Here is an 18511-nt window from a genome sequence, read left to right as displayed (position 1 = left end):
AGGGAAATTCCTCACTCCCCTTTATTAGCATGAAAAGATGGCTGTGGGGAGGAGATGGCCTAAACATAGAGGATAGTAGAGAGGTCTCAAAAGCAGTCCATTATGAGTCCCATGAGGGGCAGAATGCTACAGAAAAGCTTTCAAATATCCTGGAAAACTAGAATTTGTTAAGTAACCACTATATACCATGTTCAAGTTCTATAAAGGTGAGTGCACCCAGTCTTCAAAACAACTCTTGGAGGTCAGTATCACTGCATTTCAGATGTGGAACCTGAGGCCTGGAAATCACTCAAAGTCATAAAATTAGTAAGTGGTAGGACACCGTCTTGAACTCATCACATCTGGCTGTCTTCTCCAGTACCATGTAAGTTCCGTCCTCTCCTAGGTGATGTTCGTAAAGTCCTGTTTATAAGGCTCTCAAGAATGGTACCTGCTCCTCTCTTTGCTTTTTTCCCCCTGGAGCTCATGGGAATAAATCTTCTTCTTTCTATCTGTTATGGACTAAATCGTGTCCCCCCCAAATGTGTATCACCTTACCTAGGCCAGAAACCCTGGTGGCGTAGTGGTTAAGTGCTATGGCTGCTAACCAAAGGGCCGGCAGTTCGAATCCGCCAGGCACTCCTTGGAAACTCTGTGGGGCAGTTCTACTCTGTCTTATAGGGTTGCTATGAGTTGGAATCGACTCGACGGCACTGGGTTTGGTTTGGTTTTTTACCTAGGCCATGATTCCCAGTATTGTGTGGTTGTCCTCCCTTTTGTGATCTAATTATCCCATGTGTTGTAAATCGTAACCTCTATGATGTTAATGAGGCAGGACACAATCTACAGGATTAGGTTGTATCTTGAGTCAATCTGTTTTGAGATATAAAAGAGAGAAGCAAGCAGAGAGGAGAGGGACTTTATAACCACCAAGCAAGAAGAGCCAGGAGTGCAACACATCTTTTGGACACAGGGTCCCTGCGCTGAGAAGCTCCTAGACCAGGGTGAGATTGATGTCAAGAACCTTACCACAGAGCTGATAGAGAAAGCCTTAACCTGGGTCTGTCACACTGAATTCAGACTTCTAACCTCCTAGACTATGAGAGAATAAATTTCTGTTAAAACCATCTACTTGTGGTATTTTTGTTATAGCAGCACTAGATAACTAAGACACTATCAAAAGCCTTCAAGAAATGCCCCTTACCTCTACTTCTTTAGCATTTTCTCATTTCCTCAAACCTTTCCTTTCTCATTTTCACTCTGCCATCAGATATTAGCTCTGCCTGATCCAGGCATGTTTGGGCTTCTTGTCTTGGTCTCCTTTTCTGGCGCTTACTTAGTGACTGGTATCCAGGGACTTAATTCCCACAGTCCTCTCTCATCAGTAATTGTGCTTTCCACCCCATTCCTCTGGTCTCCAGTTTCCACCCTGCTCATCTTGGAATATAAATAAATTAATCCCTTAATTTCTAAAGTTTCAGTTCAGGCCTTTATCATTGGTGGTCACCCTCCCTGTGCCCACCTTTAATTCTTTGAGTGAAGCCAAAGAAGTCCCTGGCTTCACAAACTCCTGGGATTTACTTCATGAATCACATCTCTTCTTTCATATATTGTATTTGTTTCCTAGAACTGTCATAACACAGTACCACAAATTAGGTGGCTCATAAGAACAGAAATTTATTGTCTTGCAGTTCTGGAGCTAGGACTCTGAAATCAGGATGTCAGCAAGGTTGATTTCTTCTGAGGCTTTGAGGGAGAATCTGTTTCATGTCTTGTTTGTAGCTTCTGGTGGCAGTCAGTGGTCCATGGCATTCCTTGGCTTGAAGCTCCAAACCCTTCCTCCACCCTCACATGGCCACCTTCCCTGTGTGTCTCTGTCTCTATTCTCTTTTATAAGGATTCCAGTCATATTGACTTAGGACCCACCCTACTCTAGTATGATATCATGTTAACTTAGCTAATAACATCTTCTGAGACCCTATTTCCCTACTTTAACAGATGAAGACATTGAGTCAGAGAAGATTAAATGTTTTATTTAGGGTCATAGGATAGTAAGTAGTGGAGCTAGAATCTGAAGCCATTTGCTGCTGACATCTCTAATAATTACTCAGTGTAGTAACCTTAGCTTATAAAATGCATTCAACATTGAATTAAAAATATGCTGACTAAATTTTTCATCATGGGGTCCACGGCCAGTACATGGTATCTACTGAACTATGAGAAGAAAAAAGTCATACAGAATAAAAAAAAAAACTAAAGGATTATTCCATAAAATTCACGATATATGTTTGCTATAACAAAAAAAAAAATTATAGACTAAAACAAATACCAGTTTATATCCATCTTCCAAATAAATGGAAAACCCAAGAACCTGCATATCGAACTATAAAATTTTTATTTAATTTTAAATGGGTTATCTGTGTTCATCTTTCACTTATAATGTATTTCCCCAATGTCCTTCCATCAATTAACATTTACTCCAATTATTCTCAAAATCTCTCCCACATCCAGATATTCAGCTATTTAATTACCTTGAATTAATAAATAAATAAAAATTTGTGATTGGAAGTCAGGAAAGTTGGTGTGTCAAATATATTAACAGTTTCTCTTCTTTGGTTTGACTATGTGTCTTAGTTTTGTTTGTTCATAACAAATAGCTAACATTTTTGTACTAAGGAAAAGTAAATGTGCAATTACTGTTATCGCTTTTCAAACAAGTAAGCAAAGATTCAGCTTGCTTGAAAGTAATTTAATGTTTTAGGTAGTATTTGGGAGCCTTAATATTTGGAACTCTTTTTACTATATAAACCTGATTCTTGATGGTCTCAAAAAAAATTTTTTTTCACACACCTCTATCAGCAAATACTTTTCAGCATTCCCTCTATATTTGCATATTTATTTGTGAAGTATATATATGTACTACCATCAACTCATATATTTAATGTTAATACAGCTTATCTCCCTTTTATAGAGAATTTAATATAATTTATAATATCTTTTTGCCACAATCCAATGAATCGTGTTACACAAATCTCATTTTAAAAATGACAAAATATGCTTCCATTTAAAACTACAGGAATGTATTTTTAATTTAAAAGATCTATTTATTGATTTACTTTGCCATTTAAATCCTTAATCCATATGGAGTCAAGCCCCAATGACAACTTTTTATTATGAAAAATTTCACAACCTTGCAAAAGCACCAAAAACCAAACCCGTTGCCTTTGAGTCGATTCCGACTCATAGTGACCCTATAGGACAGAGTAGAACCGCCCTTAGAGTTTCCAAGGAGCACCTGGTGGATTCAAACTGCAGACCTTTTGGTTAGCAGCTGTAGCTCTTAACCACTACGCCACTAGGGTTTCCTGCAAAAGCACGGTACAATGAATAATGGTATACTTTTCGGATGGATTCATCAATTTCATCATTTATCTTGTGAAGAAATTTTCTTTATATCCTATCTCTTATCTATCAACATATTATTTTATTTAATCTCTAAAGCGCATATGGCCTTAGAACAAGAACTTTCTTCAACACAACCTCAAAGTCATTATCACACACAAAGATTTAACATGGATACAATAGTATTATTTAATATGCAGCCTGTATTAAAAAATTTCTCCAATTCTCCCAAAAATGTTCTTTATAACTTTTTTTTAAATCATCTTTTCATCAAATCTATTCGTTGCATTATAACGTCTCTTTTGTCTCCTTTAATCTAAAAACTCCTTTCCCACTGTGTTCTGTCTTTCATGATATTGGCATTTTGGAGAGTCCAGATTAGTTGTCTCGTAGATTATTATACAGTAAGTATTTCTCTGATTGTTTCCTCATTATTCAATTCAGATTAAACATTTTGATAAGAATATCATATAGGAGATATTGTGGACTTCTCATTAGAACACACCAGGAGTCACGTAATGTTAGTCTTGTTATCGGGATGCGAAGTTTGGTCACTTGGTTAAGGTTCTGTTTGTCAAATCTTTACCTTGTAAAGGTATACTTTTTCATTTATAATTTTTTAAATGTGTTTTATTTTTATTGTTGTTGAAGATATATACAGCAGAACATACACCAATTCACCAATTTCTACATCCATTTATAATTAATAAGTAATTTGGGGGGTGGTGATAATTTGAGATAACGTGAATGACCTCTTCCCATACCTATGCCTTCCACTGCATTTCAACCCATGGTATAGGTAACTATCTCCATTTGATTCTAATTTATCCATACTGTGTTTCTTTTTGTAAAAAAAATACATGTATGTGAGTAAATTCATGTACACAAAGACTTTTTCCATCCCCTTTCCCAAACAAAGGTAGGATACTATATAATCTCTTTTACAACTTGCTTACTTCACCTAACAATACTTCTGGATTCCCTGTACAACCCCCTCCCTCGGTACCATCGAGTAGATTCTGATTCATAGTGACTGTATAGGACAGAGTAGAACTGCCCCATAGAGTTTCCAAGGAGCGCCTGGTGGATTCGAACTGCCGACCTTTTAGTTAGCAGCCATAGCACTTAACCAACAGCAGTTAATGGATATTTTCTCATCCATTTTTATAACTTTTTAGTACCACATTTTGTTGCTTCACCATTGTTTATATACAACCACAGTCTTCCAATACATGGGCGTTTTATTATTTCTAATATTTTACTGTACAAATAATGCCTCAGTGAATGACCTTAAGTGCATATTTTTTCACGTTGGAGGAGGTATATGCTTAAAGTATACTTCTAGAAGTTGGATTGATGGGCAAAATGGTAAATACATGTAAAATGTTGTTATATGTTACCAAATCCCCATTCCTTTCCAAGGATATTTTCAGCTGATATCTAGTATATTGTACTTAAAATGACACATATCTTTGTTCACAGAGGTGTTTATCTTTTATGTATGGTGGTATCACTAAAAGCAAGTACTTGTTATATAATAGATACCCAGCAAGTATGTTTGGGCAATTGATTGATTTTGTACTTATTAGTTTAAATTTATTGTTAAAGTTGCATGAATGTTAATTTATGCATAAAGTTGCATGACCGTTTATCTATGCATAGGTGTTTATTAAGCACTACAATCTATTTTTAGATAGTGAACTAAAGGAGGTCTCAGAATTATTTGGTTAATTTTAAGTAGTTTAAAAATTCCAAGAACTTATGAGTTCAAATTATAGACAAAACCATTTATAATGTTCTATATGTTCTTCAAAGTAAATGCCAGTGATATCTCATTTCAAAATGTATTTTAAAAAATATTCATCTAAGAAGTTTCCTGTTACAGGAGATCTTTGATTCTATTTCAGCCTCCACTAGTGCCTTGAATGTGACCTTAAAGTGTAATATCTCTTTATTTATTTTTTTAATCAGGTCAGGAACCGCTCATGGATCTCTTCCTTGACCATTGCTGGGATAGCTTCCTTGTTGAGCATTCTGCCTTCATGTTTAATCCTCTGAGTACTGTAGAAGGTACAGGATTTCTACCTTATATTCTGTCATTCTACATGTTTTTGCATTTCAGAGATGATGAAATACGTGTTTGTTGTCTTAATACATATTTAATAGAAATTAAAATATAATTTTAAAACTGAAACAAATTTTAGTAAGTTGATAGAAAAACAGAGATAGTATAACCTTATTATATATTCATTACATATTTTTTATTTCTCACTCCATATTATGTAAGTATGACTTCCAAAATATTTTATGCTTGAGATGTTGAATAGTTGAATGTCATACCAGTTAACACATGGGAGTGTGAGTGAAAGGAAGATTTTAGAAAATTATAAATAACTAGTGTGCTCAAGCTACTCACACTTACAAAAAATATCTTTGCAAAGCTAGTGATTCCTTGCAATTTATTACAGGATGTACATCTATTTCTTCTATATATTAACCACCCCACTACATATTGATAAATAGGAGACATTTTAAGGCATAAGAAATAATGAAGTTTCTGAAAACCTAAAGCTCAAAAATTGTGAATTTTCTTAAAAGCACTAATGCTTTTTAAATTGCAGAAGATATAACCATAATGCTGTTAGGCGCCATAGAGGCGGTTCCTACTCATAGAGACCCTATGTACAACAGAGTGAAACACTGCCTGGTCCTGTGCAATCCTCACAGTCATTGTTATGTTTAAAGCCATTGTTGCAGCCACTGTGTCAATCCATCTCGTTGGGGGTCTTCCTTTTTTTTGATGAGCCTCTACCAAGCATGATGTCCTTCTCCAGGGACTGGTCCCTCCTGATAACATGTCCAAAGCATATGTGACGAGGTATCGCCATCCTCACTTCTAACGAGCATTCTGGCTATACTACTTACAAGACAGATTTGTTCGTTCTTCTGGCAGTCCATCGTATATTCATCATTCTTCGCCAACACCATAATTCAAAGGCATCAATTCCTCTTCAGTCTTCCTTATTCAACCCTGTTCTTCCTTTTGCTATCACTAATCTTTTATATATTCTACTCTTCCTCAACATTTTCATTAAAAAACATTTATCCAAATTTCATTTATTCATGTACTACTTTCACAATTTTTGGCATCCCTTCATATCACCTATATAATTTAATTAATATATTTTAACAGACTTTTTAACTTTAAAAAAACATTTATTTAACAAAAGAAAACACTAAAATGGAAAAATGTGTCACTTGCCATGAGCCATAGCAATATACTCTGTGCCAGGAAATATTTTAAGCTCTTTACACATATTAATTCATTTAGTCCTTACAACAACCCTATGAGGCAGATTCTATTAGTATTCCTATTTTAGAGATGCATATACTGAAACATGCAGGAGTTATGCCCAAACACAAAGATAGCACATACTGGAACTGGGGTTTGAATGCAGGCCATCTGGCTTTAGGGCTTAGGCTCTTACCCATTCCACAATATTGTTATAAGTGGAAGAGAACTGTAAAACACCAATGAATTACTAATGAAATAATATATTTAAAATATTTGTCCAAGTTTTACCCAGAAGTAGCTTAAGTATCACTGTTACAGATTGGTTTTCCTGGAAAACGCTCTGGAAAAAAAAAAAGTTAGTGTCCAAGAAGTTTATTAGGGAGTGCTATAAGTGCACAAGAGCCCTGGTGGCACAGTGGTCAAGAGTTCAGCTGCTAACCAAAAGGTCAGCTGCAAACCAAAAGGTCAGCAGTTCGAATCCACCAGGTGCTCTTTGGAAACCCTATGGGGCAGTTGTACTGTGTCCTATAGTCGGAATTGACCTGATGGCAACGGGTTTGGTTTTTGGTTTTTATAAGCGCACAACAAACTGAAAGGTTGGTGGTTTGGACCCACCCAGAGGTGCCTCAGAAGAAAGGCCTGGTGATCTGCTTCTGAAAGGTCAGGGCCTTGAAAACCCTATGGAGTGTAGTTCTCTCTGGCAACACATAGGGTTGTCATGAGTTGGAATTGACTCAACTGCAACTTTTTTTTTTAATTTTTTTTAAGTCAGCATCAACACCACAGGGGGAAGAGAATGAAGCAGGATTGAGCAAAGGGAGAAGGGATGCTGAAATGCAGTCACAATAAGGGTCTCAGATGACCCTATGCTGAGATCTGAAGCTAGGATGGCTCTTTAAAGTTATCCTGATTTGGAGTGTGAGGATCAATATTTTATAACCCTGCATCAATCCATCATTCCCCCAGTCTGCTCCTGGGGAAAGAGTTTGGCCTTGGGCAGGTGACTCTTCTCAACTGAAGTCAGTTCTCCCAGAGGGCTGAAATTTAAGTGTTATGTTCTGGCAGTAATCTCAATACCTCAGGGCATAAAGTTATAAAGACATAACCCTCCTTTTTTTTCTGGAAGCTTAATTATTTTGCTATTCCTGACACATACCTAAATAATTTAAAATATGGTGAGATGTAGGAGTCAAAGTCCATTTTATTCAATATAGGTATCAAATTTTCCTAGTACCATTTATGGAAAAGGCCGCTATTATCTTCATTAAATTGCAGTGACACCTTTTCCCAAATCAAGTGATGGTATATATGTGGGCTTGTTTCTGGACTCTATTCAGTTCCTATCTTCTATTCATCTATCCTTGCACCAGAACCATACTGTCTTAATTATTGTAGCTATATGGTAAATCTAGATGTTTGATAACATAAATCTTTCAATTTTTTGTCTTCTTCAAGATTATCTTATTATCTTAGTTACTCTAGATCCTTTGCATTTGCACAAGAATTTTAGAATCAGCTCATCAGTTTCTACACACACACACACACACACACACACACACACCCTTCTCTGCTGGGATTTTGATTTGGATTGCATTGAAACCATATGTTGATTTGGCGTCATCTTATTTTAGAAACATTGAGTTATTGTCCTCCAGTCCTTGAACATGGTATTTCCCTCCATCTATTTATCCAAATGGCTGTCCATTCATTCTATAATATTTATTTAAAATCTCGTTTTATCACCACTGATTTTGATAAGGCACCATTATTATGTAATACACTGCTTTCTATACTTGGTCCTACTTTTGTGTTTTCCCTTCAATTTCACTGATCTGTCTTCAAGAGCCAAAATTACACTATTTTAATTCGAGAGCCTTCCTGATAGCTCTTGCACAGTACTTTTCCTTTTGAGGGTTTTACTGGATAGTCTTTCCTCTTTATTTATCTGTATGAACTTTGTAATAATCTTGACTGCCTCTAGAGAAAAACTGATGGAATTTTTATTGGGATTATTTTAGATTTATAATTTAAGTTCTAAATTTATAAATATACGAAGAAATGGCATCTGTGTGATATTGAGTCTTTGTATCAATATGCATGGTATGTATTTTCATTTTTTCATGAAATTTATGTCTTCGGAAATGTTTAAAATTTTCTTTTATATTTTTTGCATTTGTTTTTAAGGAAAAATTATTCTTAAGTGCTTTTTAGATCACTCTAGAAATTAGTGATAATATTTGCATTATATGTCATTCTTTTTCATGACATGAGAAGAAAAGAAAATATATAATTTGGTGTCACATAATACAAGCTACTTTTATGATTATTTGTACTTAATATTTTATTACTGATTTTAAAAGCAGGAGCTCACTATTATATTTTTCTTATTGCTTCCTATATAACAATAAGATTTTACTTCAAATGATGATAACACTGTTTTTTTCTGCTTAAGGACAGAAAAACTAATAATTCTTAGGAGAAGAGTAGTATCATTAGAAGTATCATCATATACTGACAGAGCACCTTCGTACTTTTCTGTTGATATTCCATGACACAGTGGTAAAAGAATTAGTACAGTATTCAAAATATTTTACAAAATGTTAATAATTTCTCTAAGTGTTCATTAAATTATATCTTTAATTTAAAATAAAAAAAGTTTAGAGCCCAGATTTAGGTTGTGGTCATCAAGGGTAATCACAATACTAGGGAATCTTAGTTCTGGTTAGATAAAGAGTACTAGTGGAAAAGCACATTTTGAATACATATTTAACCATGTTGCTCTATTTCATTTAAATTTACTCTCCACATTAGAAGACGAAGGCCTTTATTTTTCCCAGTAATTTTCTACAGATATATGTATAATTAAAACTAACTAGGTATGATTTTTAAGTAGTGTCATTTTCATACAGCTTTTAAAACGTGCAGTATCTTATTTTAGCTTTATTTAAATACAGATACAGAGATAAATGTTGGGTACTAGTCCTTTTGTTTTTTGAGAATCAATGCCTCTGTTGTCAAAATAAAGTCATTTAATTGGCCAATACAGGAAGCCCTTTAGGTTCCAGAAAACAGGACTGGCAGTTTCTTTCTTTTAAATAGTGCTTTTTAGATGAAGGTTTATAGAGCAAATTAATTTCTCATTAAACAATTAATACACATAGTGTTTTGTGACATTGGTTGCCACCCTCGTAATGTGTTAACACTCTTCCTTCTCAACCTTGCGTTCCCCATTTCTATTCGTCCAGCTTTCCTATCCCCTCCTGCTTTCTCATCCTTGCCCCTGGGTTGTTGTGCCCATTTACTCTCACATACTTGGTTGAGCTACATGTATTGTTGTTTTTTTGTTTGTTTTTATAATTTTTATTCAACATTAAGTGAAAGTTTACAAATCAAGTCAGTCTCTCACACAAAAACCCATATACACGTTGCTACACACTCCCAATTACTCTCCCCATAATGAGACAGCCTGCTCTCTCCCTCCACTCTGTCTTTTCATGTCCATTTCGCCAGCTTCTAACCCCCTCCACCCTCTCATCTCCCCTCCAGGCAGGAGATGCCAACAGTCTCAAGTGTCCACCTGATCCAAGAAGCTCACTCCTCACCAGCATCCCTCTCCAACCTATTGTCCAGTCCAATCCTTGTCTGAAGAGTTGGCTTTGGGAATGGTTCCTGTCCTGGGCCAACAGGTCTGAGGCCCATGACCACCAGAGTCCTTCTAGTCTCTGTCAGACATTAAGTCTGGTCTTATGGGAATATGGGGTCTGCATCCCACTGCTCTCCTGCTCCCTCAGGAGTTCTCTGTTGTGTTCCCTGTCAGGGCAGTCATCGGTTGTGGCCGGGCACCATCTAGTTGTTCTGGTCTCAGGATGATGTAGTCTCTAGTTCATGTGCCCCTTTCTGTCTCTTGGGCTCATAATCGCCTTGTGTCCTTGGTGTTCTTCATTGTCCTTTGATCCAGGTGGGTTGAGACCAATTGATGCATCTTAGATGGCTGCTTGCTAACTTTTAAGACCCCAGACGCCACACTTCAAAGTGAGATGCAGAATGTTTTGTTAATAGATTTTATTATGCCAATTGACTTAGATGTCCCCTGAAACCATGGTCCCCAGACAGCTGCCCCTGCTACGCTGGCCTTCGAAGCATTCAGTTTATTCAGGAAACGTCTTTGCTTTTGGTTTAGTCCAATTGTGCTGACCTCCCCTGTATTGTGTGCTGTCTTTCCCTTCACCTAAAGCAGTTCTTATCTACTATCTAATTAGTGAATACCCTTCTCCCACCCTGCCTCCCTCCCACCTTGTAACCACAAAAACATGTTTTCTTCTCAGTTTAAACTATTTCTCAAGTTCTTATAATAGTGCTCTTATACAATATTTGTCCTTTTACAACTGACTAATTTCACTCAGCATAATGCCTTCCAGATTCCTCCACGTTATGAAATGTTTCATAGATTCCTCACCGTTCTTTATCGATGTGTAGTATTCCATTGTGTGAATATACCATAATTTATTTATCCATTCATCCATTGATGGACACCTTGCTTGCTTCCATCTTTTTGCTATTGTAAACAGTGCTGCAATAAACATGGGTGTGCATATATCTGTTCATGTAAAGGCTCTTATTTCTCTAGGATATATTCCGAGGAGTGGGATTGTTGAATCGTATGGTAGTTCTATTTCTAGCTTTTAAAAAGGAAGCGCCAAATCAATTTCCAAAGTGTGTATACCATTTGACATTCCCACCAGCAGTGTATAAGTGTTCCAATCTCTCCATAGCCTCTCCAACATTTATTATTTTGTGTTTTTTGGATTAATGCCAGCCTTGTTGAAGTGAGATGAAATCTCATTGTAGTTTTGTTCTGCATTTCTCTAATGGCTAATGATCGTGAACATTTCCTCATGTATCTGTTAGCTACCTGAATGTCTTCTTTAGTGAAGTGTCTATTCATATCTTTTGCCCATTTTTTAATTGGGTTATTTGTCTTTTTTGCAGCTGAGTTTTCGCAGTATCATGTAGATTTTAGAGATCAAGCACTGATCAGAAATGTCATAGCTAAAAACTTTTTCCCAGTCTGTAGGTAGCCTTTTTTACTCTTTTGGTGAAGTCTTTGGATGAGCATAGGTGTTTGATTTTTAGGAGCTCCCAGTTATCTAGTTTTTCTTCTACATACTTTATAATATTTTGTATAATGTTTATGCCATGTATTAGGGCTCCTAACATTGTCCCTATTTTTTCTTCCATGATCTTTATCATTTTAGATTTTGTATTTAGGTCTTTGATCCATTTTGTGTTAGTTTTTGTGCATGGAGTGAGGTATGGGTCTTGTTTCATTTTTTTTGCAGATGGATATCCAGTTATGCCAGCACCATTTGTTAAAAAGACAGTCCTTTCCCCATTTAACTGTTTTGGGGCCTTTGTCAAATATCAACTGCTCTTATGTGGATGGATTTATGTCTGGATTCTCAATTCTGTTCCATTGGTCCATGCATCTGTTGTTGTACCAGTACCAGGCTGTTTTGACTACTGCGGCAGTATAATAGGTTCTAAAAAGAGGTAAAGTAAGGCCTCCCACTTTGTTCTTCTTTTTTCAGTAAGGCCTTGTTTATCCGGGGCCTCTTTCCCTTCCATGTGAAATTGGTGATTTTGTTTCTCCATCTCATTAAAGAATGTCCTTGGGATTTGGATCGGAATTACATTAAAAGTATAGATCACTTTTGGTAGAATAGACATTTTTTTAATGTTGAGTCTTCCTATCCACAGGCAAGGTATCTTCTTCCACTTACATCTCTTTCGGTTTCTTGCAGAAGTGTACTGTAGTTTTCTTTGTATAAGCCTTTTACATCTCTGGTAAGATTTATTCCTAGGTATTTTATCTTCTTGGGGGCTACTGTAAATGGCATTGATTTGGTGATTTCCTCTTCGGTGTTCTTTTTGTTGGTGTAGAGGAATCCAACTGATTTTTGTATGTTTATCTTGTATCCCAATACTCTGCTGAACTCTTCTATTAGTTTCAGTACTTTTCTGGAGGATTCCTTAGGGTTTTCTGTCTGTGTATAAGATCATGTCATCTGCAAATAGAGATACTTTGACTTCTTCCTTGCCAATCTGGATGCCCTTTATTTCTTTATCTAGCCTAATTGCTCTGGCTAGAACTTCCAGCACAATGTTGAATAAGAGTAGTGATAAAGGGCTTCCTTGTCTGGCTCCCGATCTCAGTGGGAATGTTTTCAGGCTCTCTCCATTTAGGGTGATGTTGGCTGTTGGCTTTGTATAAATGCCCTTTATTATGTTGAGAAATTTTCCTTCTATTCCTATTTTGCTGAGAGTTTTTATCGTGAATGAGTGTTGAACTTTGTCAAATGCCTTTTCTGCATCAACTGATAAAATCATGTGATTCTTGTCTTTTGTTTTATGTGGTGGATTACATTAATTGTTTTTCTAATGTTGAACCATCCCTGCATACCTGGTATGAATCCCACTTGGTCATGGTGAGTTATTTTTTTGATATGTTGTTGAATTCTATTGGCTAAAATTTTGTTGAGGATTTTTTCATCTACATTCATGAGGGATGTGGGTCTATAATTTTCTTTTCTTGTGGTGTCTTTACCTGGTTTTGGTATCAGGGAGATGGTGGCTTCATAGAATGAGTTTGGTAGTATTCCGTCCTTTTCTATCCTCTGAAAAACCTTTAGTAGTAGTGGTGTTAACTCTTCTCTGAAAGTTTGGTATAACTCTGTAGTGAAGCCATCAGGAGCAGGGCTTTTTTTTTGTTGGGAGTTTTTTGATTACCTTTTCAATCTCTTCTTTTGTTATGGGTCTCTTTAGTTGTTCTACCTCTGTTTGTGTTAGTTTAGGTAGGTAGTGTGTTTGTAGGAATTCATCCATTTCTACTAGGTTTTCAAATTTGTTTGAGTATAGCTTTTCCTAGTAATCTGATATGATTCTTTTCATTTCAGCTGGGCCTGTTGTAATATCGCCCCTCTCATTTCTTATTCGGGTTATTTGCTTCCTCTCATGTTTTTCTTTTCTCAGTTTGGCCAGTGGTTTATCAATTTTGTTGATTTTTTCTAAAAATCAGCTTTGGTCTTTTTAATTCTTTCAATTGTTTTTCTGTTTTCTATTTCATTTAGTTCAGCTCTAATTTTTATTATTTGTTTTCTTCTAGTGCCTGAGGGTTTCTTTTGTTGCTCTCTTTGTATTTGTTCAGGTTGTAGGGAAAATTCTTTGATTTTTGGCCCTTTCTTCTTATTGGATGTGTGTATTTATTGATATAAATTGACCTCTGAGCAGTGCTTTTGCTGTTTCCGAAAGGTTCTGATAGGAAGTGTTTTCATACTCATTGTATTCTCTGAATTTCTTTATTCCATCCTTAATGTCTTCTATAATCCAGTCTTTTTTGAGCAGGGTAGTGTTCAGTTTCCAAGTGTTTGATTTCCTTTCCCTGCTTTTTTCTGTTATTGATTTCCACTTTTATGGCCTTATGGTCAGAGAAGATGCTTTGTAATAGTTCAGTGTTTTGGATTCTGCTAAGGCTTGCTTTATGCCCTAATATGTGGTCTATTCTAGAGAATGTTCCATGTGCACTAGAAAAGAAAGTATACTTGGTTGCTGTTGGGTGGAGTGTTCTGTATATGTTGGTTGATTGTCGCATTTAGATCTTCCGTGTCTTTATTGAGCTTCTTTCTGGATGTTCTGTCCTTCACCGAAAGTGATGTGTTGACGTCTCCTACTATTATATGGAGCTGTCTATCTCACTCTTCAATGCTGATAGAGTAGTTTTATGTATCTTGCAGCCCTGTCATTGGGTGCATAAATATTTAATATGGTTATGTCTTCTTGGTGTAGTGTCCCTTTAATCATTATATAGTATCCTTCCTTATCCTTTCTGATGGATTTAACTTGAAAGTCTATTTTGTCAGAAATTAATATTGCCACTCCTGCTCTTTTTTTATTGTTTTTTGCTTGATATATTTTTTTCCATCCTTTGAGTTTTAGTATGTTTGTGTCTCTAAGTCTAAGGTGTGTCTCTTTTAGGCAGCATATAGATGGATCTTGTTTTTTAATCCATGCTGCCACTCTCTGTCTCTTTATTGGTGCATTTAGGCTATTTACATTCAGGGTAATTATGGATAGGTATGAATTTAGTTCTATCAATTTGATGTCTTTTTTTGTTTGTTGACAGTTTCTTTTTCCCACTTGATTTTATGTGCTGAGTAGATTGTCTTTATATATTGGCCTTTCCTCATATTTGTTGTTGTTAATTTTGTTTCTGCTGAGTCTGTATTTTTCCCTTGTATTTTATTTTGATGAGTAGGATAGTTTGTCTCCTTTGTGGTTTCCTTATTATTTACCCCTATTATTCTAAATTTAAAACTAACTTTTATTTCTTTGTATCGCCGTATCTTCCTCTCCATATGGAAGGTGTATGATTACATTTCTTAGTCCCTCTTTATTATTTAATGTTGTCTTCTTTTATGTAGTAACATCGCCGTTACCCTGTGTTGGGCCTTTTTTTGTTTTGTTTTGTAATCTTGCTTTGTTTTTTTTGGATTTCCCTGTCTGGGTTGACTTCTGGTTGCTCTGCCCAGTGTTCTAGTCTTGGGTTGAAACCTGATATTATTGATTTTCTCACGAAAGAACTCCCTTTACTTTCTTGTAGTTTTGGTTTGGTGTTTAAAATTCCCTCAACTTGTGTTTATCTGGAAATGTCTTAATTTCACCTTCATATTTAAGAGACAGTTTTGTTGGATATATGATTCTTGGCAGGCAATTTTTTTCCTTCAATTTTTAAAATATGTCATCCCATTGCCTTCTTGCCTGCATCGTTTCTGCCGAGTAGTCTGAGCTTATTCTTATTGGCTCTCCCTTGTAGGTGACTTTTCTGTTATCCCTTGCTGCTCTTATAATTGTCTCTTTATCTTTGGTTTTGGCAAGCTTGATTGTAATATGTCTTGGTGACTTTCTTTTAAGGTCTACCTTCTGTGGAGTTCGATGAGCATCTTGGATAGATAGATATCTTCTCATCTTTCACAATATCAGGGAAGTTTTCTGCCAACAAATCCTCAACAATTTTCTCTGTATTTTCTGTTATCCCTCCCTGTTCTGGTACTCTAATCACTTGTAGGTTATTTCTCTTGATAGAGTCCCACGTGATTTTTAAGGTTTCTTCTTTTTTTCATTTCTTTTATCTGATTTTTCTTCAAATATATTAGTGCCAAGTGATTTATCTTCGAGTTCAGAGATTCTAGCTTCTACTTAATTCTGCTCCTCTGAATTTCTATTGATTTATCTAATTCTGTAATTTTATGGTTAATCTTCTGAATTTCTGATTGCTGTCTGTCTATGGATTTTTCCAGCTTATTAAACTTTTCATTATGTTCCTGAACAATCTTTCTAATTTCTTCAGTTGCTTTATCTTTGTATTCCTTGGCTTGTTCTGCGTATTGCCTCATTTCCTTCCTGATGTCTTGAAGGGTTCTGTATATTAAACTTTTGTACTCTGCATCTGGTAATTCCAGGAATGCACTTTCATCTAGAAGATCCCTGGATTCTTTGTTTTGAGAGCCTGTTAAGGTGATCATGGTCTGTTTCTTTATTGACTTGATATTGACTGCTGTCTCCGAGCCATCTATAAGTTATTGTATTAGTTTATGCTTGCTGACTGTGTCGTAGTTGCTTGTTTTGTTTTGTTTTGATATACCCCTGTGGGTTGCTTGAGTGAACTAGCTTGATTATTTTTGCCTTTGGAGCTCTGGTGTCCTTTCCCCAGCTGGCTAAAGCTGTTATCAAGTATATCAGTCTAGGAGTCCATTCAGTTTTCTTGTATGAATTCAGCTCAGGTTTCCAGGTAGCTGATATCAAGTGTGTGGTACAGGCTCTGTCCTACAGTCTTAGAGGGGCAGGGGTGATTGGTGTATATACCGGTTTTAGATTGCAGCAGGGGGTCACGCTCTGAACAAGGCACGGGGCTGAGAACCGACCCCCAAGTGTCTCTGAGGAAAATATGTCTCTGTTCCCTAGAACATGCTGGTGGGTGGGTTGTGCAGAGGGACCATGGGCCCCCAAAGTTTTTGATTGTAAGGACTAGGAGGTACCAGTTATCTTTGGACCCCTGTCATGGGTGGCAAGGTGACCAGAGTGGAGCTACCAGTCCTTAGGTCCCTGATGTGGGTAGGTGAAGACATTGTTTAATAGGCAAAGCAATGTCAAATGTCAAACACCCACCTCTCTACCACACTGCTGAAATGGTTGGAGTTTGCCAACAAGGTCCTATTCTCCCAAAATAGGCCCACACAGGTCCATGCAGAAGGGAAAAGTGCTCAAGGTCCACGGACGGTTTATGTCTGGACAGGAGCCACTTCTGTCCTGAGCTCCCCTGGTTAATGGAGCTAGCAAATTATCTTTTCCCGCAGTTGCAAATTTTTTCCTTCCCCAAGTCTGGGAGGACGGCTCCAGGTGCTCACCAGGGTCTATCTCAGGCCTAGGGATTTAGCCGGGGGTGCGGTAAAATATATGCAAGTACTTAGCTTTTGCCGAGAGTGCCCTTCTGCTCAGGTTCCGGAGGTATAAGTGGGCTGTGTGGCTGTCTGCTTCTCCCTGCGGAAACTGCGGCCAAACGCTAGGACCAGCCCCCGTCGCTGCTGCTGCCGCTCCGGGAATGGTGCCTGAGGGGTCCCCGCAATTCAGGTCCGGCAACTCCTCTCCGCTTTGGAACGGCCTCTTCCTCCCCTTGCCCCTCAGTTCATTGTCTAAGCTTGCCTTTGATGATCAGGGCTCCCAGCTTGTCACAAACATACTCCTTTCAGTTGTTTTCTCGGGTCTTTGTTGTACAGAGGGCTCAACGGAAGCGTCTGTCTATTCCGCCATCTTGGCTCCGCCTCCTATTATTGTTTGTTTTATGGGCCCGTCTAATCTTTGGCTGAAGAATGAACCTTAGGAGTGACTTCAGTACTGAGTTGAGAGGGTGTCTGGGGGCCATACCCTCAGGGTGTCTCCAGTTTCTGTCAGCCCAGCAATTCTGGTCTTTCATTTTGAGTTAGAATTTTGTTCTACATTTTTTCTCCAGCTCTGTGATTCCTGTCAGAGCAGCTGGTGGCGGTAGCCAGGCACTATCTAGTTGTGCTGGACTCAGTCTGGTGGAGGCTGTGGTCCATTAGTCCTATGGATCAATCTTCTGCTTATGTCTTAGATTTTCTTCATTCTTCCTTGCTCCAGATGGGGTGTGTATCTTAGATGGATGGCCACAAGCTTTTAAGACCCCAGACACTACCCACCAAAGTAGGATATACAATGTTTTCTTTATAAACTATGTTATGCTTATTGAGCTAGATAGAACTGGCAGTTTCTAATGTTGCTGCGTGAATTTTTTTTTTGTAAACTGCATTTTCATATAATTTGCCCATTTTACTATTAGGATGTTTTTATTTATTTTATTCATTTGTAAAACATTTTCATATTATCCATTAAAAAACATTTTCTAATATTGTCATTAGAAATATTTCTTCCAGTTTTTTGTTTATTGTGTTTGTTGATAGAATTCTTCCCTTACTGTATTTGTAATGTTAAATGGGAAAGTGTTTCTGTATTTGATAACCTTTGGGTCATCCGTCTTGTTTAGAAAAGTTTTCTCTTTTAAAAATTTTCACTACTAAAATTTCTTCTAAGATTTTTTATAGTTTAAAAAAAATTATGTAATTCTTCTGGAATGTATGTATCTTTGAAATCTGGTTTGCAAAAAGGTCCATCTTTCCTTTTCCACTGAATGAAAACATTAGTGGGATACACACACACACAACATATATTTTATATGGTTAATATATCAATAGTTATTGATATTTA

General features: G+C 36.8%; 1 protein-coding gene across 1 annotated transcript in view; it reads left to right on the top strand.

Moving 5' to 3' along the window:
* The window catches only part of CFAP47 (cilia and flagella associated protein 47), a 343468-nt gene that overhangs the window by 269768 nt on the left and 55189 nt on the right, over positions 1 to 18511 (top strand). The window contains 1 exon segment of the mRNA XM_064278419.1: positions 5353 to 5451. Within this exon segment, the coding sequence (XP_064134489.1) occupies positions 5353 to 5451 (99 nt within the window).

The sequence above is a fragment of the Loxodonta africana genome, chromosome X (genome assembly GCF_030014295.1).
Source record: "Loxodonta africana isolate mLoxAfr1 chromosome X, mLoxAfr1.hap2, whole genome shotgun sequence".
NCBI classification, from domain to species: Eukaryota; Metazoa; Chordata; class Mammalia; order Proboscidea; family Elephantidae; genus Loxodonta; species Loxodonta africana.
This window is presented reverse-complemented; position numbering and strand designations above follow the sequence as displayed.